General features: G+C 30.8%; 1 protein-coding gene across 1 annotated transcript in view; it reads left to right on the top strand.

Annotated features, from left to right (window-relative positions):
* LOC140050531 (carbonic anhydrase-related protein 10-like) overlaps nt 1-18,827 on the top strand; it is a 116,586-nt gene that overhangs the window by 72,979 nt on the left and 24,780 nt on the right. The window contains exon 6 of the mRNA XM_072095770.1: nt 3,819-3,891. Coding sequence (XP_071951871.1) covers nt 3,819-3,891 — 73 coding nt within the window. The remainder of the gene's footprint in view (nt 1-3,818; nt 3,892-18,827) is intronic.

Genomic DNA, 18,827 nt, shown 5'->3' with positions numbered 1-18,827 from the left:
AAGGATAAAGGGTATTTTCTTCCCGTATTGCACAATGAGCAGATGAAATAAACAAGGTTTACATAGATATCTTGTAATTGTGTTGATCTAAAGTTGAATAAGCAGAAAATATAAACATTAGGTGTCTTCTATGTATGTACATAGCTACAAGTTAAATTAAAACAATAAATTATACCATCTTTGACGTAGGATAAATTGGACTCGGAAAGGCTCTGTCAACTCTTATCAATACATTAAGGTAGAATTAATTATTATATGTAAGTCCACCAATAGTCATAAAAAAAAAGTACGGTACATAAAATTAAATCACAGTTCATTGAAACCAGTTCAGTACATCTGATGCCGAAAAACACAGTTGGCGCCATCTTGCCATGGAAAAAACAAATGTGTATCAAACACAAAATAAGAAACATCTTGCAAAGAAAATTGTTTAATATGTGAAAAGTCTTCTAAATTGGTGTCGGGGAATCTGAATATCGTGGATAACAATTTAAATTTTCATTTGATGCATATAATTCTCTAAATATTTTTTTTTACACCTGTAATGTAACTAAACATCCAGTACTAAAGTGTTTACCCTGCAAAGTTGGTGGGTCAACTCTGAACTCCAGAAGCCCTACTATTCTAAATCTAGACAATCATTAAAAACATTGTTAAAGGATTAATTGCCTATTTATCTGTGGACATTCCTCGAATATCAAGTTTCGCAGACAACCCTAATTTATTTGAACCCATAATGTAAAATAGAATTTCAAATTGTTTAATTATTCGTTCAAATTTTCTTTGGCCATTGTCCACTATTCATTCATATTAAATTAATTGTTCATGTAAACATGCAATGAAACTGATCGAAGATGAATACATGAATAAAACAGCACACATTTACAGCCTTAATGGTAGACAGACAGAATGAAGTTCTTGATCTGGTTCTTCTTTTTCTGGTATCATGACTGGTTGCAGACGTTGATAACCTTGTTCTCCAGAGTTCCCTGTTACGTGTTATATGCAAATTCTTGTTGGTGAGCTGAGTGTTATTGATTGACCATATGTCTTCTTCTATTCTTCCTTCTACTTTTCACATACTGTCAGCAGTTTCTCCTATCCTAATTATGTAATGATGTAAAGCCATTGATACCGTGGACATATATTTATAGTGCACATTAAAGAACTTTGAAAAGAGTAAGGATTGTCTCCCGGTGTGCTGATCTGGTAGGTCCTACACTGCTGGCTGCCCTGAGTCTGTGGAGGGCCTAATCCAAATTTTCTCAGTTTCCAGTTAAGCTTGAGGACCAGAATCAATTTAAATTTATTAATGAATATCATTAGGGACCAACGACCAGTCATTAATCAATTTTCAACATGTGTCCGAGATATCTCATTTCGTGAACTGTTTGCATGATATTAAAGTGAATTACCGGGTCTAGAAACCAAAAAGTACTGTTAAAGGTTACCATATATTAAGTACATTGTAAATACATACAGTACTCTAGAGGAATGTATGTAGTGTACTTTCATCAGATTTACAATCTGTCAGCACACACAATCTGTCGGCACACACAATGTCACAACAGTTGTAGAGCGTTGGTGTTTGTTTATATACACTACATACTATCAAGCAGACAATGCGTGAAAGGACACTACAAACACATGACCCACACGCTTTCATCTCAGTGGTCTCTATGTGATCGTATACGTGACGTATTCTCCTCATAAATAATGTTAGGTCAGATTCTACAATCATGAGTCAAACGTTTTGGTTGTATGCAAAGATTTATAATTCAGCTTAGCTCACATTTTCTATATTTATTCAGTTCTCTTAATACAGTATATACAACAAGATACTGTCCATCATCAATTATCTTTTTCATCCAGGTAATTCTCATATTAGCCTCAATAATATAGAACTCCCATACAAGCTGATCTAGAGCTCCATTCTTTTGTTTGCCATATCTATTGTATAAAAGTTATTCATGTTATTTAAACTATTTAGATATTGCCAATATTATTTCATTGTGTGTTCACATGTACATAAGATTTTATTTTTCATTGAATCTGAATCAGTTGTATCTATCATTAGGGCCCAATGACCAACCATGTCATGCTAAGTTACTGTGCACATGCCAAGATTAGGTGTCCTTGTTCCATTCGTCCTTTGGATGTAAAATTATTGGTTCTGTGTAAATTGCATGTTAAAGAACTTGTACACTATTAGAACAAATTAGGGGATTGTCTCCCGGTGTGCTGATCTGGTAGATAGTAGCCGCTGTACTGCTGGCTGCCGTGGGTCTGTGGTAAATTTGAATTTCCTTAGGTTCCAGGCTTGATGACCAGAATAACCACCTCGACACAGGTTTGATGCTTTCTAGGTCCAGGCAACGATCAATGACAATGGTTGATCTGACCTAGGTCGATCTTCGGTTGATGCTAACCGAAAGCTTCCTATTGGCATGGAGTTCAACCATTATATGGAATGAATATTGGCTAAATAGTATCAAGGTTAAAGTATAGGCACAAGCCGCATAAGATGAAAACATTTTTATAAGAAATTAGACGTTTATATGTCACTGTTCTAGTTTCATATAAACTCGCTTAACATAGCCTATGGGAACCAATTTAAAAAGATTGATTTTGTACGATAACACCGCAACATCAAACAATTTTTTTTTCTTCAATTGCAAATAAAGGTATGAATTAAACAATTTGATTCATCAATCATGAACGTCTTTCTTTCTCTGTGATACACATTTAATCCGATTAATCATTAAAAAAAAACTGTGCAGGTGGAGGACGCCCACATACTGGTAAACTTGTAAGTTGGAGGTACTAGCAAAACAATTACTGTTATAGATTCATGGGGAAGGAAGAAATGTTTTTTAAGGTGTAGGATGGTTCATCTTTTTGATGGCAAACTGCTGGATTCTATGGATGACAGCAGAAAAATTAGTTTAGTCAAATGTTACCATTTTATTTTATTAGTTTACTGAGAAGTATTAATTAAAATCTGATAATGAAGCAAACATGTTATGTGCTGTAATCACTTTAATATCCTCTCTCCACATGATATGACTTTAATATCATTTTTCAATTTTCTTATCATATTTAGTTACATCCTACATTCCTTGTAGTCTCTCAACATGTAAAATATGATTGTAATATATTATATTGATTTTTGGTTTACATTGTAGATTGAATTTTAATGAGGTGTATATTTATTGATTATTTCATGAACTACATATTGAATAAATATTTCATCTAAGAACTGGTCATATAAGAGACATTTTAAAGTTTTCTATAAAAGTTTATTTGATAAATTGATTCTGTCATATTTCGTTTTTTTCAAAAGCATAAATATTTTTGACATTTTAATTTTTTTTTTTCAAATATAACTTTATAGATAGATCATTCCTAAAACAAGGAATAGGGAGCTTATTTTTTTTTAAAGGGGGGGGGGGGGTGGGGTGGAAGATTTAGTCTTTTGTGAAAACACAAAAACGAAAGGTTGGTCCGGAGGTCAGCCTTTGACCTAGTGGTATTTTTTTCCATTCCTTCACAAAGAGAGACACTATAAAGGTTGGTCAACTCGTAGAAGAAAAAAGATACTTCCAAACATAGAGGTCGCTATATCAACAACTTCGGGCCTCAGCATCGATAGTAACAATAGATATGCCAAGTGCTTCCGAACGGCACATACTAAATTTCATTTTGAGAAATGTTTATATACAAAAGAAAATAAATGAAATTGTCATTAATGTGCATCTTTTATTCTATTTAAATTCAAAGTCTGTGATTAGATGTTCTTTGTTCTTTTTTCTTCACAGTTAGGAAATACAACCAATACAGAATTAGACAAATTAACATCCCGGTCAGTATTAAGAGAACTTGTATATTCAGGTAAGAATTCAGATTATTTTAATTTCATATACTTTGTATGATATGACTTCTTCTGTGGCAATTCTCTAACATACTATTATAATTCATCTTTTAAAAAAAGATTAATACTGCAATTTTGCTGTCAGACGATAACCCATTTTTTTAGATAAGAAGAACTGGTTTGATAAATAAAGCTTCAGTTTTTTTTTACTTTTTAACTATCTTAACTTTAGCAAAATGAATACATTATAGCCTTGTTTCAGGAAGATTGACTATAAATGTTTTACTTAATTACTATTATAATGTAGCTTTTTGCTTATTTTATTTGTATCTCCATTGAGATTCAGTCATTGATACCCACAGCATTCAATAATTTGCCATTGGATTTAAATTTATGTAATGTTTAATACATCAATGTCAACCCTGGTTTTCAGAAAGTTCATTTTTTTAAAGGATAGTTTACTCTCTATATAAAACCTTTGTACATGTTCATGTATTTCTACATTTAGATTCATAATTGACATTGTCCATGGACATGACCTTCATATTTTCTGATTTGTCTATTTTCAATCAAAACTTAATCAAAGTATTGATTTAAATTTGTTACTCAACATCTTAATTAGATTGACTGTGACAAAGTGAGATCAAATTTCACTCTCACAACAATCAACAAAAACAGTATGTAGTCAATGATACCATGTTTGTTATATTAATGTTTATGTTTTATTTGCGAAGCGTGGGCAGATCTAAAGTAAATATGATGTTATGTTTAATATATATTGATGATGTCAATCAATTAGTTCATTTAATATTTAGCCATGGAGAAAGTACTGCAGTTTTTTTATATGATTTACCACAATTTGAATATCATCTTTGTGCAATGATGCTAATGTATTATGACTACCATTTGCCTTGTCTACCTGGATAAACCAACAATAGCCCATGCTCTCTGTGAAGGAGAGCTATTATATACAAAAGATAAAAGTTCCTTTACACCCCTTTACAATGGACTAACCCCAATTTGATTAATTCCCATTCACTTATTATCACTTTTTAATTTAATGTTATTGTTTTTCTCTTGAAATTATTAAATTATTATGAACGAGTCAGTCATATATGCTTTTAGTTCATTTTATAGAAAGAATGACATTAACACTGATATTTTCTTTATTGTTGTCATATTCTCTCAAATTTTAATCTTATATTGCTATTTTATCCTAAAATTTATATGCCCACTCCACAAAACTGACCCAATTCATGTTCAATCCCTGAGCTATTTCCATCAAATAGTAACACAGCTTATTCTTAAATGTGGATTACTGTTGAATAATTACATTATTTGCATCTTTAAAAAACCATTTGACCTTATTAACCCAGTTTATATGTAAAATGGAAATCCAATTACGGTACCATATTCATCTGCTATTTAACGTAAATTGCCACAATTGTACAAGGTAAAGATGTCATTATCATAACCTCGGGAGAAATTTCCTATTCAAATGAACTTGTTTAATCGTATTATTTAATAATCCATTCTTTCTAACGTACTTGTCTATGATCCCAGCCTCGCTGCGTAAGTAATTCTCAATTGCAATGGTCACTTAAATCTTAAGCGTGGCATTACCAGATACGTGCTTTTGAGAATTCAAGACCTGAAAACAGATTTGCCCCGAAGGAGAAATAATCTATCTCATACTCGTGCAATCATTGCACGCTGTCATGTCAAAAAATGGACTTTGTAATCGTAAGAATTCCTTCGTTGATGCTCAGACATTTACGTGTTGGGGGCATCAAAGATAACGTGGGTCTAGAAATCTGTTAGATACATCGATCATTCTCTGACATGTGTAAATATGCATGTGAAGACGTGTGGACAGTTTATTTATTCAAGTGATTTGATATTGTGTAATGTGCAATGAATTACATCACATTTAAGATTGACTGCCACAGAGTGTTTTACTATAGTATGTTAAATTTGTCATACTTCAAAAACATAAAATATATTTATTCATTTGTCACAGTTTTAAATTATTTTAAAAGTCAGATTTTGATCATCAAAATATAATATGAATTTTATAAATCCATCAAGTTGATATTTTTTTCATAACTTTTAAAGCAGCTGACATTTTTATTACAATTGATTTTCTCACTGTCAAGTACAAAATGCATTAACAAAATTCTAAGAGAATTCAAGTTATTTCAGTAACTTTAAAATTGTTAATTACAAATTGATTGTCTTTTTAAATACTGTATTTATCGAATAAACGCCCTGGGGCGTTTATTGTTTATGAGGGTTTTTGGGGCTTTCATTTGAGGGGGTGGGGTTTATTTTTGTTGGGTGTAAATATACATGTATATTCAAATGAATACCCCCTAGACAGCAACAAATACAACACAATTAATATCGAGAAGTGATAAAATACAGTAAAAATTGTATCAAAATGCTTGTAGATCATTTTAATCAATGAATTCTACTACAAATAGAAATATGTTGTAATACAATATTTCATTTCATTTATTTATTCGACCAACAAAACATATATACAATGTACAAAGATGAAATTAGTCAGGGACTGCTAAAGTAATATGATCACTGTAACTACAAGAGTCAGCAGTCCCAATATTGTGTATATATATGCATGAGCCAGGCCGTTTATGTTCGAGGGGGCGTTTATTCAAAATCTTGTTCTATTGTGGCAATTATTCGATGGAGGCATTTATTCAAAGCGGGGAATTTATTCGAATAAATACAGTAATTATATTCCATATTTTTCATACGTACTGAATATAGTATATTTTCTTACCTGTTCCAAGTCGTGCATCCAACTATTACTATTATGATCGTTAATTATTATGATGATATTAAGCGTTGTAATTTGATGTGTGTAATTTATTGGTATATATGCTGCTGCGGACGTTCTTGATTGGCAATCTGTGTATATACAGCATGTCAACTGTTGCATTTCACAGGATATTGCCATATTGGTTGCTGATCCATAGCGGCCATCCGATGGAAATTGTGGAATAATAAAACCTATTTATTACGCACATAAAGATGCATTTATCATTCCTGTTTTGAACTGTCCTAGATTAGCTTGAAATTCTTAGTCTTCTTTATTTTTTAATTTATACTGTATATTATAACTTCATAAATAATTATTGATGGTTTCAACAAATTCAACGGCATATCATACTTTAAATGAAATAATTATTTAAAATATACTTTTATCATTGTTTGTGTTGATTTACAACTACTGATTATTGTTTTTCTTGATTATGTATTCGCTTCCAATTTTCACTCACTCATTCACAATAAATTTCCATTCGTCTTGAGCAGAACTGGTGGTTTGAACAGATTCAACAATATACCATACTTTAAATGAAATTATTATTTAAGATATAATTCTATCTCTCGCTTTTTGCTTATTCTTATATAATGATTATTTATTCTTATTCATTTATTTTGCTTCCATTCAATCAATCATTATTCATTTGTTGGAACTATGCATGTATTAGTTTCCATTTTTATTGAGCAGAAATAAAATTCAACTAACTGGTTCAAATGGTCACCCCAATATGTTGCGTATTGGACCGCAACTTTGCTGAGTGCAACTTTTACCTTAAACAAAACAGCGGTTATTATTATGCACTTGTCAATTGTATGACCCGCTATACGACCCCCGGGAGAGGTGCGTCATGGGTGCGTCATTTACAAATAATTACTGACGCAGGGGTGCGTCAAAAAACCTAGATGGTACGTCGCATCAATGAACAAGGTGTGTCAATGTCCGTCACTTTACCACCCACCATATCATAAACAACATGGTCACAGTGCGTCAAAATGGGTGCGTCATGGTCACCTAAAGGTAAGTCACATTTTTGACGCACCGGTGCGTCATGGTATTCAAAGGTATGACGCACATCGGACAAATGACGCACCTCTCCCGGGGGTCGTATAGTGGGTCATACAATTGACAAGTGCATTATGACCGCATCTTTGACAGTTTGACCGCCTTGAGCTCCAAGCTTTTAGGTAATGTTGAACTATCTAGTCGATGGCTATGACCCACCGATAATAGTTATTTAGAGCGTGGCATACAGTAAATGTGGTCTTGGTAAACATTTTATTTGTCATTGTGCAACAGACAGGCCCTTTTTTTTTCTATCGTTTATTAATCAAAATAATAATAAATTTATTTGAAAAATGTTCACAGGAACATTGGATAATCTATCAGGTATCATAGATAATACAAACACAAACAATCTATTTAATAGTTAAAGATGTATTGTCCCTCCCCCCCCCCCCCACCAAAAAAAATGAAGATTAATAAAATCATAAAGTTAATCACTTCCATAGAAGAAAAAAAAACCAAAAAATTATGTTTTCACTTATAATATAACATAATAAATGGTTAAATTCAACCAAAAATATATAAACCAACAAAGTGGATAACTATTATGTGACATATTTAAAAAAAATGTTTTAATTATTATTCAGGGGGACAATATATCTTTAACATCAAATCATATAAAGATTTTATAAAACTTTAAAAATCATTAAATGCAACAAAAGTAAATAAATAAATAAGTAGTAAATGTGACAATACAGTAAAATGTCTCAGGCAGTATCATAGATTGTGGATGGACTCCAGTGATGGACATTGTGTATACCATTCCATGACTTTAGAAGACTATAAGGAAAACTTGGATGCTAGCCAATGAACAGTAACTAACTAATAAATGACTGCTCCATTGGTTGCATTGCATTGATAGCTTTTATTTATTTATTTGTGGCTCAGTTACAAAGCACATTCTGCTATGCTAAACTTAAAAGGTTATGTTTAAATTGTTAATAAACTACTTAATCATGTAGTTCATGTATGGCACGGCAAAAGATCAGGGTTAAGAAATCTAATTCATAAGACCTATTAACTCTAACTCGTACTATAAATGTATAATTGTCTGAGCATAATTCTCTAAGGGCCTATCTATGTTATTGAAAATTTGCTTGAATTACAAGAATATGCAGCTTAACATATTGGATTCCAACGAAATTGATTATAAATTGATTGCTTAAAATGTTTATTGTAGAAACTATCAGTTTAATAAATACTGTATAATACATTCTTTATAATAAAGTTCACTTTATATATTGAATGTATAAAACTGGTACAATTATTAATGGATTCAGTGGATATTTACCAAATGCATTTAGCAATTAGTTTTTACATTTATTTATTAAGACTTAATTTCTACATGCATACTGTAGCTCTTATTTTTAATTTGTGAAAGAAATGTATTTAAACTGCAAGACAAGTATTCATATAAAGCCTTTATTCACATTCAACTTTGTTGGTCTTACTGAGTGAGTGAATTGAGTCACCAGCCATTCTGTTCTGTTTTGTCATACTGAGACCCACCCAGACAGGCATCTGTACGTTCAATATTGTAACCCGGGCCCTTTCCTCAATCTTATTACTTACATGGCCTGTTAATAACCATGATGTATCAAAATTCATAGCATAAATATTTTATGACTTGAACATAGGGAGTCATACCAATTCAGAGTGTTTTATCCTTGAACCATACATGAGTTAATTCTCTAATTAGTAACTGAATTAATTTGCATATTTAAATGGTGTTTTTTAATATTTTATACAGAGTTGACAAATTTATTGTTTATATTGATTAAAATGGCTTGGAACTCGGCAACGATAAACTATGATTGTAACAATAATTAGTACACAGTATTTGTTTAATCAATTTTAAACAATTTACCTCAATTTGTTCTTACTCTTGAGAAGCACGACGATGCAAATTACAATTCTGCATTAAAATCCTGTTATGTATGCTACCAGATAGACTTTTTTCATTAGTGCTTCTATGAATGGATGACTTTTGGGAGTAGGAACGCTTGTAGACCAAACCCAGCATCGTTTTGATTAGATCATTTGGGAAATTTCCTCTTGACATCATCATCATAAATTCCTAAGTTTCTGACTATGTATCAAACAGTAAAAAATAAGAGTAAATGCCCACACCCCAGGGCAGTTCTATTTTCTCCCACTAAGGACCTTGTTGACACAATATTGACTCTTAAAAATCCATACATTCGAATGTCTAAAAACTTTAAAGGATGTTGCAGTCTTTTAATGCCCAATAGAAAATCACACAAAATCTTATCTCGAATATTACTAAGGTACTGTAGCTATAAAATATATTTTAAAAAAAGGAGAAAATAGATGCAATTGATGAATTGTTTATGTATTTATTCTGAAGTCCACAAAAGTTAAACTGGTGGAATTGGTTGCCAATCCTAAACATCAAGCTACAACTCCACTTCTGACGACACAATTGAAGACATCTTAAATTCCTTTATAAATATTATCATTTAAATTCCTTTCATGGGAGATAAATTTGTTACTCCCTTAGAAAAACATTCAGAGACAATGAAAAACAAACCTCAAGATATAAGTCGATTTAAAGTGACGTGTACGCTGGTATATTTATTGATCATCGTGCATTTTCGTTTCCTTGCGGCAGTCACAGATACACATATCTAGGACAATAATGATGTACTGTATCGTTTTATTTGTTTAGTTTGGGAGAAAATGTGATTAAAATCCAATTATAGCATGTTGAAAGGAATCAATGAGTAATTTGACAGTGTGGTGTTTGTATTGTGTAATAACGCCCTGTCATAGATGCTGAAATAGATGATGAATTTCAGTTAGATTCATCAAATTGTCATTACCAATTAGTGTATCTATTATTGATTATCTATGGTAGGAAACATGCCCATTCAAATTGATTTTTTCACCTTCACTTAATGTTACCGTATCAATCATTCCTTGTGTCGGTTATGATTGCAGCAGCAAGGCCTGCAATTGGAAAATTAAAGGACTGGGATGAGCACTCAAGTGTCATTCATTTATTCATTTATGTATTCTTTCTGTATAATGGTCCTTTTCAGTAAATACATCCAATTTACAGACAGTTAATTATACAGTACTTTGGTGGTCAGTGGAATTGACTCGAGTATTATCAATAATAGTCAAATGAAATCACTGTTCATTTGACCATCTCTGGTAAAATTAAATTAAATATTCGTTTACAGAACAAAAAAGAAAATTTTTGGTAATTAGAAAGTTTCTGTTAAAGATGATTCTTTTTGTAATCTATTTGTTCGGTTTTGTTGTAATTTTTCATATACAGTGTATTTTGTATTGTTTTATATATAGGTAACTTTATTCCAAAAAATGTAACAAAACCCACGCACTGTGGATTTACAAAATCTGATACATTCTTATATGCATGCATCCTACAACAACAAAAAATATAAAATAACGTAAAAATAAAAATTCAAAATAACAAAAGCCACTTATTTCTGTTGCTGGCAATCTCACGCAAATTAATTAGGTCGTTTAAATTATTTATCTTAAAATTTCTGATAAATAAATCATTTCTAAGTGTACTTAACAGATTGGTTTGATGTTTTCCAATTCGCCCTTTTATTGTATTGTTTTACTTATGTGTTTTGAGGTGTACCATGGTGATCTACAGGGTGGTGAAAATCGTTGTCATGTATTTGTTGTTTATTGTTTACTGGAAAATAGAGTAAAATAAATAAAGAAGTAGCTTGGTGGTTAAACATGCTTGCCTTCCAATCCAAGATCCAGGATTCAATCCTGACATCCAGGATTCAATCCTAACATCCAGGATTCAATCCTAACATCCAGGATTCAATCCTAACATCCAGGATTCAATCCTAACATCCAGGATTCAATCCTAACATCCAGGATTCAATCCTAACATCCAGGATTCAATCCTAACATCCAGGATTCAATCCTAACATCCAGGATTCAATCCTAACATCCAGGATTCAATCCTAACATCCAGGATTCAATCCTAACATCCAGGATTCAATCCTAACATCCAGGATTCAATCCTAACATCCAGGATTCAATCCTAACATCCAGGATTCAATCCTAACATCCAGGATTCAATCCTAACATCCAGGATTCAATCCTGACCACAGTGCCAGATTTATATCTCATAACTGTTTCTATTTCACTCACCTAAACCTAAAATAAGACTTTTATATCCTATCCTGTAATTGGTGAATTTCTAGCTGTTGGATGCGTATGAAACTGTCTTTAAAGTTGTGCGTAATTTTTGGAGAATACATTCAGAAGCCTTTCTTAATAATATCAATCACTGGTGTTTTTAGTATAGTCTGTTTCTCAATGTTGGATGCTTATGAAATAAAAACCATTTAAAAAGTTGTGGGTGATTTTTGGTAAACACAATCAGATGGCTTATTTGTTAAATGTTGCATCAATATCCCCAGTAGAGCATTAATCTGACTATTTTTGTGCATCGGTTTGGTTATTCATATATTAGAAAACTCCATTAAACACAAATGGTATAAAATCGAGTTAGAGTCACAAAATTCTTAGTAGTTCTGTATTCATTTTATCAAGTTACAAACAACTTTTTTTTATAATTGGAAAAAATGTGATAAAATAAAAGGATGTCATTAATCGTAAAGCATTCTAATTCCTGCAATACAAGTTTCCATCTTTTCTATTAATATTTCCCAAGGTCCTGTTCATCGCTTTCTGCAAACTCATTTGTTAATGTCTTGAGAAAAAATGAACAATTTCCATTTGTGTCCTGAAATAGATTTTAATGTCATCTGAGAAGATATATGAGCGCAGTAAACAATATTCTAATACATCTTCAATAGCTATAGGGCTAGGCCTTTTAGCCACGGACAGTTTGCATGAAAATGGACTTATTTTCGTCCTTTTCACCTTGTTTGATATGCGTATCACTTTGATTGCAATTTTGAAAATGTATTTTGGAATTATACTTAAGTGTTGTTTTTCCATTTTGTTAATTGTTAGACTTGTAAAAACTTACAGTTAACTTAGATGAAACAAAGTTCACTTTATACACAGTGCCATATTTATTGATTTTATCTGTTCTATTGGTATTTTCCAACTATTTTAAAACTTCAATTTTAATTAATTAACTATTAAATGTTTAATTTATTCTTCATTATAAAGATCCTCTCTATTATAAATGTTGGCTACAGGCAAAAAAGAGAGCAAATCTGTACTGTGTACAATTGACTATACAGTCTTTCAGACCTGGCTTTTCTGTACATCATAAATAATGTATGTTATTGTCTGTACATTCTAAATATAGATAATTACGGAGAAGCCAACTTAATTAACAAAAGTAATTAGACTGTACATTGTTGTCTTAATAATAAAAAATATGTACATCAATACAACATAATTAAGGAACAAGTTTTGTTTTTTTTTATAATGAGTAGCAACAAATTGAATGGTTTATCGTCTTTGTAGTTTGTGATTAAAAAAAAAAGTAGAATGACTGCTACGGTTATAGTATGTACGTTTAAATGTGAACAAATGTTAGTGATATGTGCACAATTACCAACCAAACATAGTAATGTTTAGTACACATATGCAGTAGCCAAATATGATTTATCACAGTATATTACCTTCAATCATTGAAACAAATTGCCTATATGAAATAGAATATATTTCTTTATTATAAAACAGAGACTGTTTATTCAAGAGATAACAATTTATTAAGTTTAAGTTTATTGCTAACCTTTCTTAATCATATTATTTCTCTGTATTTTTAAAACGTTTTTTACTCCCAATTACTTCTTGATTTAGATCTCTGTAAGTTGAACAAAAAAATCACATGAACTAAAACTTTATTCGTCGTGCGTAAGCACTACAAGGAACATTGTTATGTGCGCCAGGTCACGTGGTCTGCATGTGTAACCTACAGTGTATGTATCATTAAAAAATCATATAGGAATTAAGCTCTGAGAATGTGTAAATTATTATCATTTATTTTATATAACTAGTCGTGAAATATTTGAAATGGCACCCAGGCACGACAATCATGGCATAAATAAGTGGTCACAACTTTGCTGCACGAGAACTCTTCGTTGCCATTCATTGAATGTAGAAACATTCATACAAGTTTCAACAGCTCTATAGGCTTGATAAAAAATTAGAATTTCCATATCAACACCAATTGGATGAAAGTGCAATAACCGTTATGCTGTTGCATCATCTCACAGTGGATCACATACTAACATAAAGTCTATCAACCTGATATATATCAACTGTTTTACTATTTTATAGTCGACTATCATTTTTTTATGTCTTGTTTAATTCAGAGGTACTAAAATCAATCAGTTAATCAATTAAAGTTTATTCAGCAGAAACAGGAAAAAAGGTCCATAAAATAGAAATAATTAGCCATCAAAATTCATTGCTGGACTATCAGAACAAAGTAAGATCTATCAAACTGTGTATTTAGTATCATTGATTTTTAGATAAATTGTTTTAGTACTTATTATTTTTCAGATGTGCACATAATTTTCTCATTTGAATTTTCCCTTTAGGGGCAAACAAGACAAAATGAACATAACTTACTGTAGAGTTTAGACAGATTTACTTAAGTATAATTAAAGCCTTAAGCGCTAAATGTGTGCTTTGAAAAGTAAGAAATACATTAAGAATATTTCATAAATAAATTTTCAAAATATAGTAAAATAAAATATGATGGTGCCGTATATAATATCTATATGTAAATTATAAGTATATGAATATTCTAATTTATCCAGGTAGTATTAAGTTTAGAAACATCAATCTAATTGACTGAACTTCTTTAGTAAACAGCGACAATATCAACAAAATTCCTAGACGTTTTTGTTGTTATCCAATCCTATAACATTTTTTTAAAATATACTGATTGCAATAAAGATTATTAGGCCTATTCGAATTTGAATATGTAGATTCAGTTTATTTTTGGATGTTATTTGTAACTACATGGTTTAGTTTGAAACATGTTTTGTAGGTTTCAGATTGAGGCTTAAACCTTATTTCCGTTTTATCCTTAGTTACATAATTTATTGCACATTTTAGAAGAAAACAAATTATTCACTAATATCAATTGAACACATCACGATTAATAAATAATAAAAGACAGGATATTAAGAGTACTAATTCAACACAAAGATATATTTACAAGAAAATACTCTTTACAATTCTTTACAAAAGTGTTAGGATTAATTACAAACGTCAGTGTTAGATAACAGAGGAAGAAAGGAAACAAATTATAGATATTATTTGTCAAGGCTGTTGTGTAATCTGCCTAAGGATGATAGATGATGTTGATGATGGCTATCACTAAGGAATAAATGCATGGAGATGCTTTGATAAGTCATGTAGATGAGTATGTAGGCAATATTTTTTTAAGGTTTGCATGATGAAGAAACACTAGAACATTTTACAGAACACTCCGTGATTCCCAAATAAGGAAAAGCAAGCCTGTAGACGGATGGATGGTTGAGAGTTTTAATGAACCCCCTTTTTCCTGAAGTGCTTTTTAAACTAAAGACTAGCAGCAGATGTGATCATAAATAGGCCTAACTAGCCTAGCTAAAGACTGCAGTTTATTCCTCTTTTGTGGACAATGAATCCCCTGTACAAACCCCATTATATGCTTGGAAAGTAATGTTGAGAAGTTCTCCCACTCTTTATCTTAGATTGTGATTCCTAAAAAGAAAGTAAAGCCACAGGTTTGGACCATGATTGGTGTTAATGATACTTTACACATAATATGATTACTGTAAGGTTAATGAGGAATCAACATTTTGTATTAAAGTTTTCATACAAATATAATATTGTCTCCTTTTTTTTTGGCAAAATTAGATATAAATGATGTAGTTCTACAAAAAACAAATGCAAAATGTGATAAAAAGATTTAAAATTACACCCTGTGTACTAGTTTTCATTTCCAGAACTCTCTTACAAATACACCCTGTTTTTCTGTGTCAAACTCAAACTTTATTTATACTAGCACCACACATTCTTATAAGACAGTGCATTCTAACAATAACATTTATAAAATAATAGTTTTAAAAATAAATTACATCAAAACGTCAAATTAAACAATTAGTAAGTAAAATATATCTTAGGAAAAATCTTAAAACTAAACCTTTATTTAACACGGTTGTTGTATTATATGAATGTAAAATGTCATGGTAATTTGCCATTCTAATTAACTTTCTAATACAGTAATATGTTCTTTTAAAAACTGATAACGCCTGCATCTAAATTACTCATTGAAAATCATAGCGCAATCAATCAATTAATAAAAATATACTGTAATGTTAAATCTAAAATGCATTGTTTGTACTTCAAACGTGCCAGCGACAGGAATAACTCCATCTCAATTTTACATCGTATATATCATCTGTAGTAACAGGTATATTGAATACAAATTGGGTTTTGTAGATTCTATCATAGTACTATAATTCAATCATGTGATTTAACATGCTAACCATTAGTGCTTAAGTTGAACAAGTGCTATGCTGAATAAGCACTGCTTTAGAATAAGCTCTTTGGTTAAAATACAGCTTTTGAAGAAATACGTCAGTTGAATAAGTACTCCAGTTGAATTAAAGTATCCCAGTTAAATAAGTACTCCAGTTGAATAAGTATCCCAGTTGAATAACGATGCTCTAGTTGAATAACGATGCTCTAGTTGAATAAGTATGCTAATTGAATAAGTATCCCAGTTGAATAAGTATCTCAGTTGAATAAGTATCCCAGTTGAATAAGTATTCCAGATGAATTAAAGTATCCCATTTAAATAAGTACTTCAGTTGAATAAGTATCCCAGTTGAATAAGTATCCTAGTTGAATAAGTATCCCAATTGAATAAGTATCCCAGTTGAATAAGTATTCCAGATGAATTCAAGTATACTAGTTAAATAAGTACTTTAGTTGAATAAGTATCCCAGTTGAATAAGTATCTCAACTCAATTTACCCCTTCCCCCTGATGCATACCCCTTCCCCCTGATGCATACCCCTTCCCCCTGATGCATACCCCTTCCCCCTGATGCATTCCCCTCTCCTTCCTCTCCCTCTGTCTCCATTTGTTACTCTTGGCCATGTTTGGTTGGGGGTGGTAAGCTTAAAATTAATACACAAAAAATGTTGTACTGATTAAGTGTAAAGTGTGTTTTTTGTTTTATTTGTCAAACATTCTAAAATATGTTTCTACTTTCTTTAGTTTAACTTTCTATAATTTAAAAATTGAGTACAGTACATGCACATTACACAAATTGAAATTCCAATGCATTGTCGGTACTAACAATTTAAATTAATCCACTTTTATAGAATTTGCTTGTACTTTTGTCATGCCAAAGGCGCTTCAGATGGTAGGACCTAATATGAATTGCTGATTTTGTCTGCAGTATTTGATTGTACTTTTTTCCATCAATATAAATTAAATTTAAAAGTAAAAATATTTACCAGCATTCTATTGGAAAATTAAATTATTACATTGTACTTTTAAGCAATACGCTTTAAATTTTGTCTTCAATCAAAATGTTATTAAGATAGTCTTTTTTCTTATTTGAGTGGGATTTACACTTCTGAGCATACTGTCGAGTCAAAATATGTCAACATTTTTCAAATAAATTTAAAGAAAATGCAATTAATTTAATTAATATTATTTTTATAAATAAAAGATACTTAATTTTATGTTGAAATGCCTACTATTGTTTTTGAAAATTTGAGATATTCAGTGAGTGTAATTTAAAAAAAAAATTAAAACTTTTTGAACAATTATTATTACAAACATATTTGTTTGCTTTAAAAATATTATGTTTGTTTTATATGATATGTGATAACCTGTTTAAAGCTGTAAAAGAAGAAAACTTCAGGATGAATATAATGCTAGATAAAAAATTAGTTTCCATTAGAATTCTAATTTAATGAACATGTCCATTGCATTCCAGAACTGAACCAATGATCTCGCTATGTCCTAGGGCACTTAACTTTTGAACCGTTATTTGTCATATGTTATCCTTTCAAGGGTAAAAGTACATTATTCTGATTAAAGGGAATGGCCGAGGCAAAGTTTTATTGCAAAGAGAGTGACGAGTTGATTTTATGAGAAAGCTTTAGGGGATATATTCTGGAAATGTCAAGAAACTCAAAGATCAAGTCATCTAATTGATGAAATGCATCGTATTTTAGGAAAAAGTGAATATTTATAATGACTCTGAGTGAATATTGTTTGCTATCATGGGTTTTTTGTAAACATTAATTACCTGGATGTAATGTGAAACAAATCATTATTGGTATAATGGTACCTACGATTTACAAACAGAAATTACAAAAAACAAAAAACAAAAAAAATGTGATTTTGTGTCCTCCAGTAAAATTATATTTTGGTACAAGATTTTGATAGAATAGTGATTGTAATATAATCATTTAGTTAATGATAAGAATAATTGTGTTATTATTGAATTGAATTGGGTATATATAAGTTCACACAAATGATAAAGCACTTCTTTCTCACTTGTTCTTTTCGCCAAAATGTGTTTTTCCAGCTTATATATGATACAATTTTTTATTACTTGTATGAGGGCGTGACATGACTGCTATTTTTTTGCGAAGCATATAGCAGAATAAAGCGCACAAGTGTAAGCGTTCATTAACAACAGCCAACAACGATTGTGTAAATAAATCAAGTTGTTTCTTTTGAATCTTTATCAATTAGTCTGTGTATAAGTGTAGAAATTGATTTTGTTTAAATTGTTGTACTGGTCCCATGAAGAAATCAATGTTGTTTATCGATTTGTGCGACACTATACTATTAGTAGTTTTGAGGTGTGAATTGAATCAAAATTTGTTATTGTAAATCTACTATCATATTCAAAATACTAATAAATTTGATATTTAACTATTATTTTCATCTGTCTGGTATTGGGTAAATTTGGCAATCAAAAATGTGAAGATAAGAACACTACTTGAAATAGACTTTTATTTTATATGACATTTTTTTTTTATTACAGAACATGCAACTGAGGATCTTATTCAATTGA

Source organism: Antedon mediterranea, chromosome 5, assembly GCF_964355755.1.
Source record: "Antedon mediterranea chromosome 5, ecAntMedi1.1, whole genome shotgun sequence".
In the NCBI taxonomy this organism is placed as follows: Eukaryota; Metazoa; Echinodermata; class Crinoidea; order Comatulida; family Antedonidae; genus Antedon; species Antedon mediterranea.
Note: the sequence above shows the minus strand (reverse complement) of the source record. Positions and strands in the feature narration are given on the sequence as shown.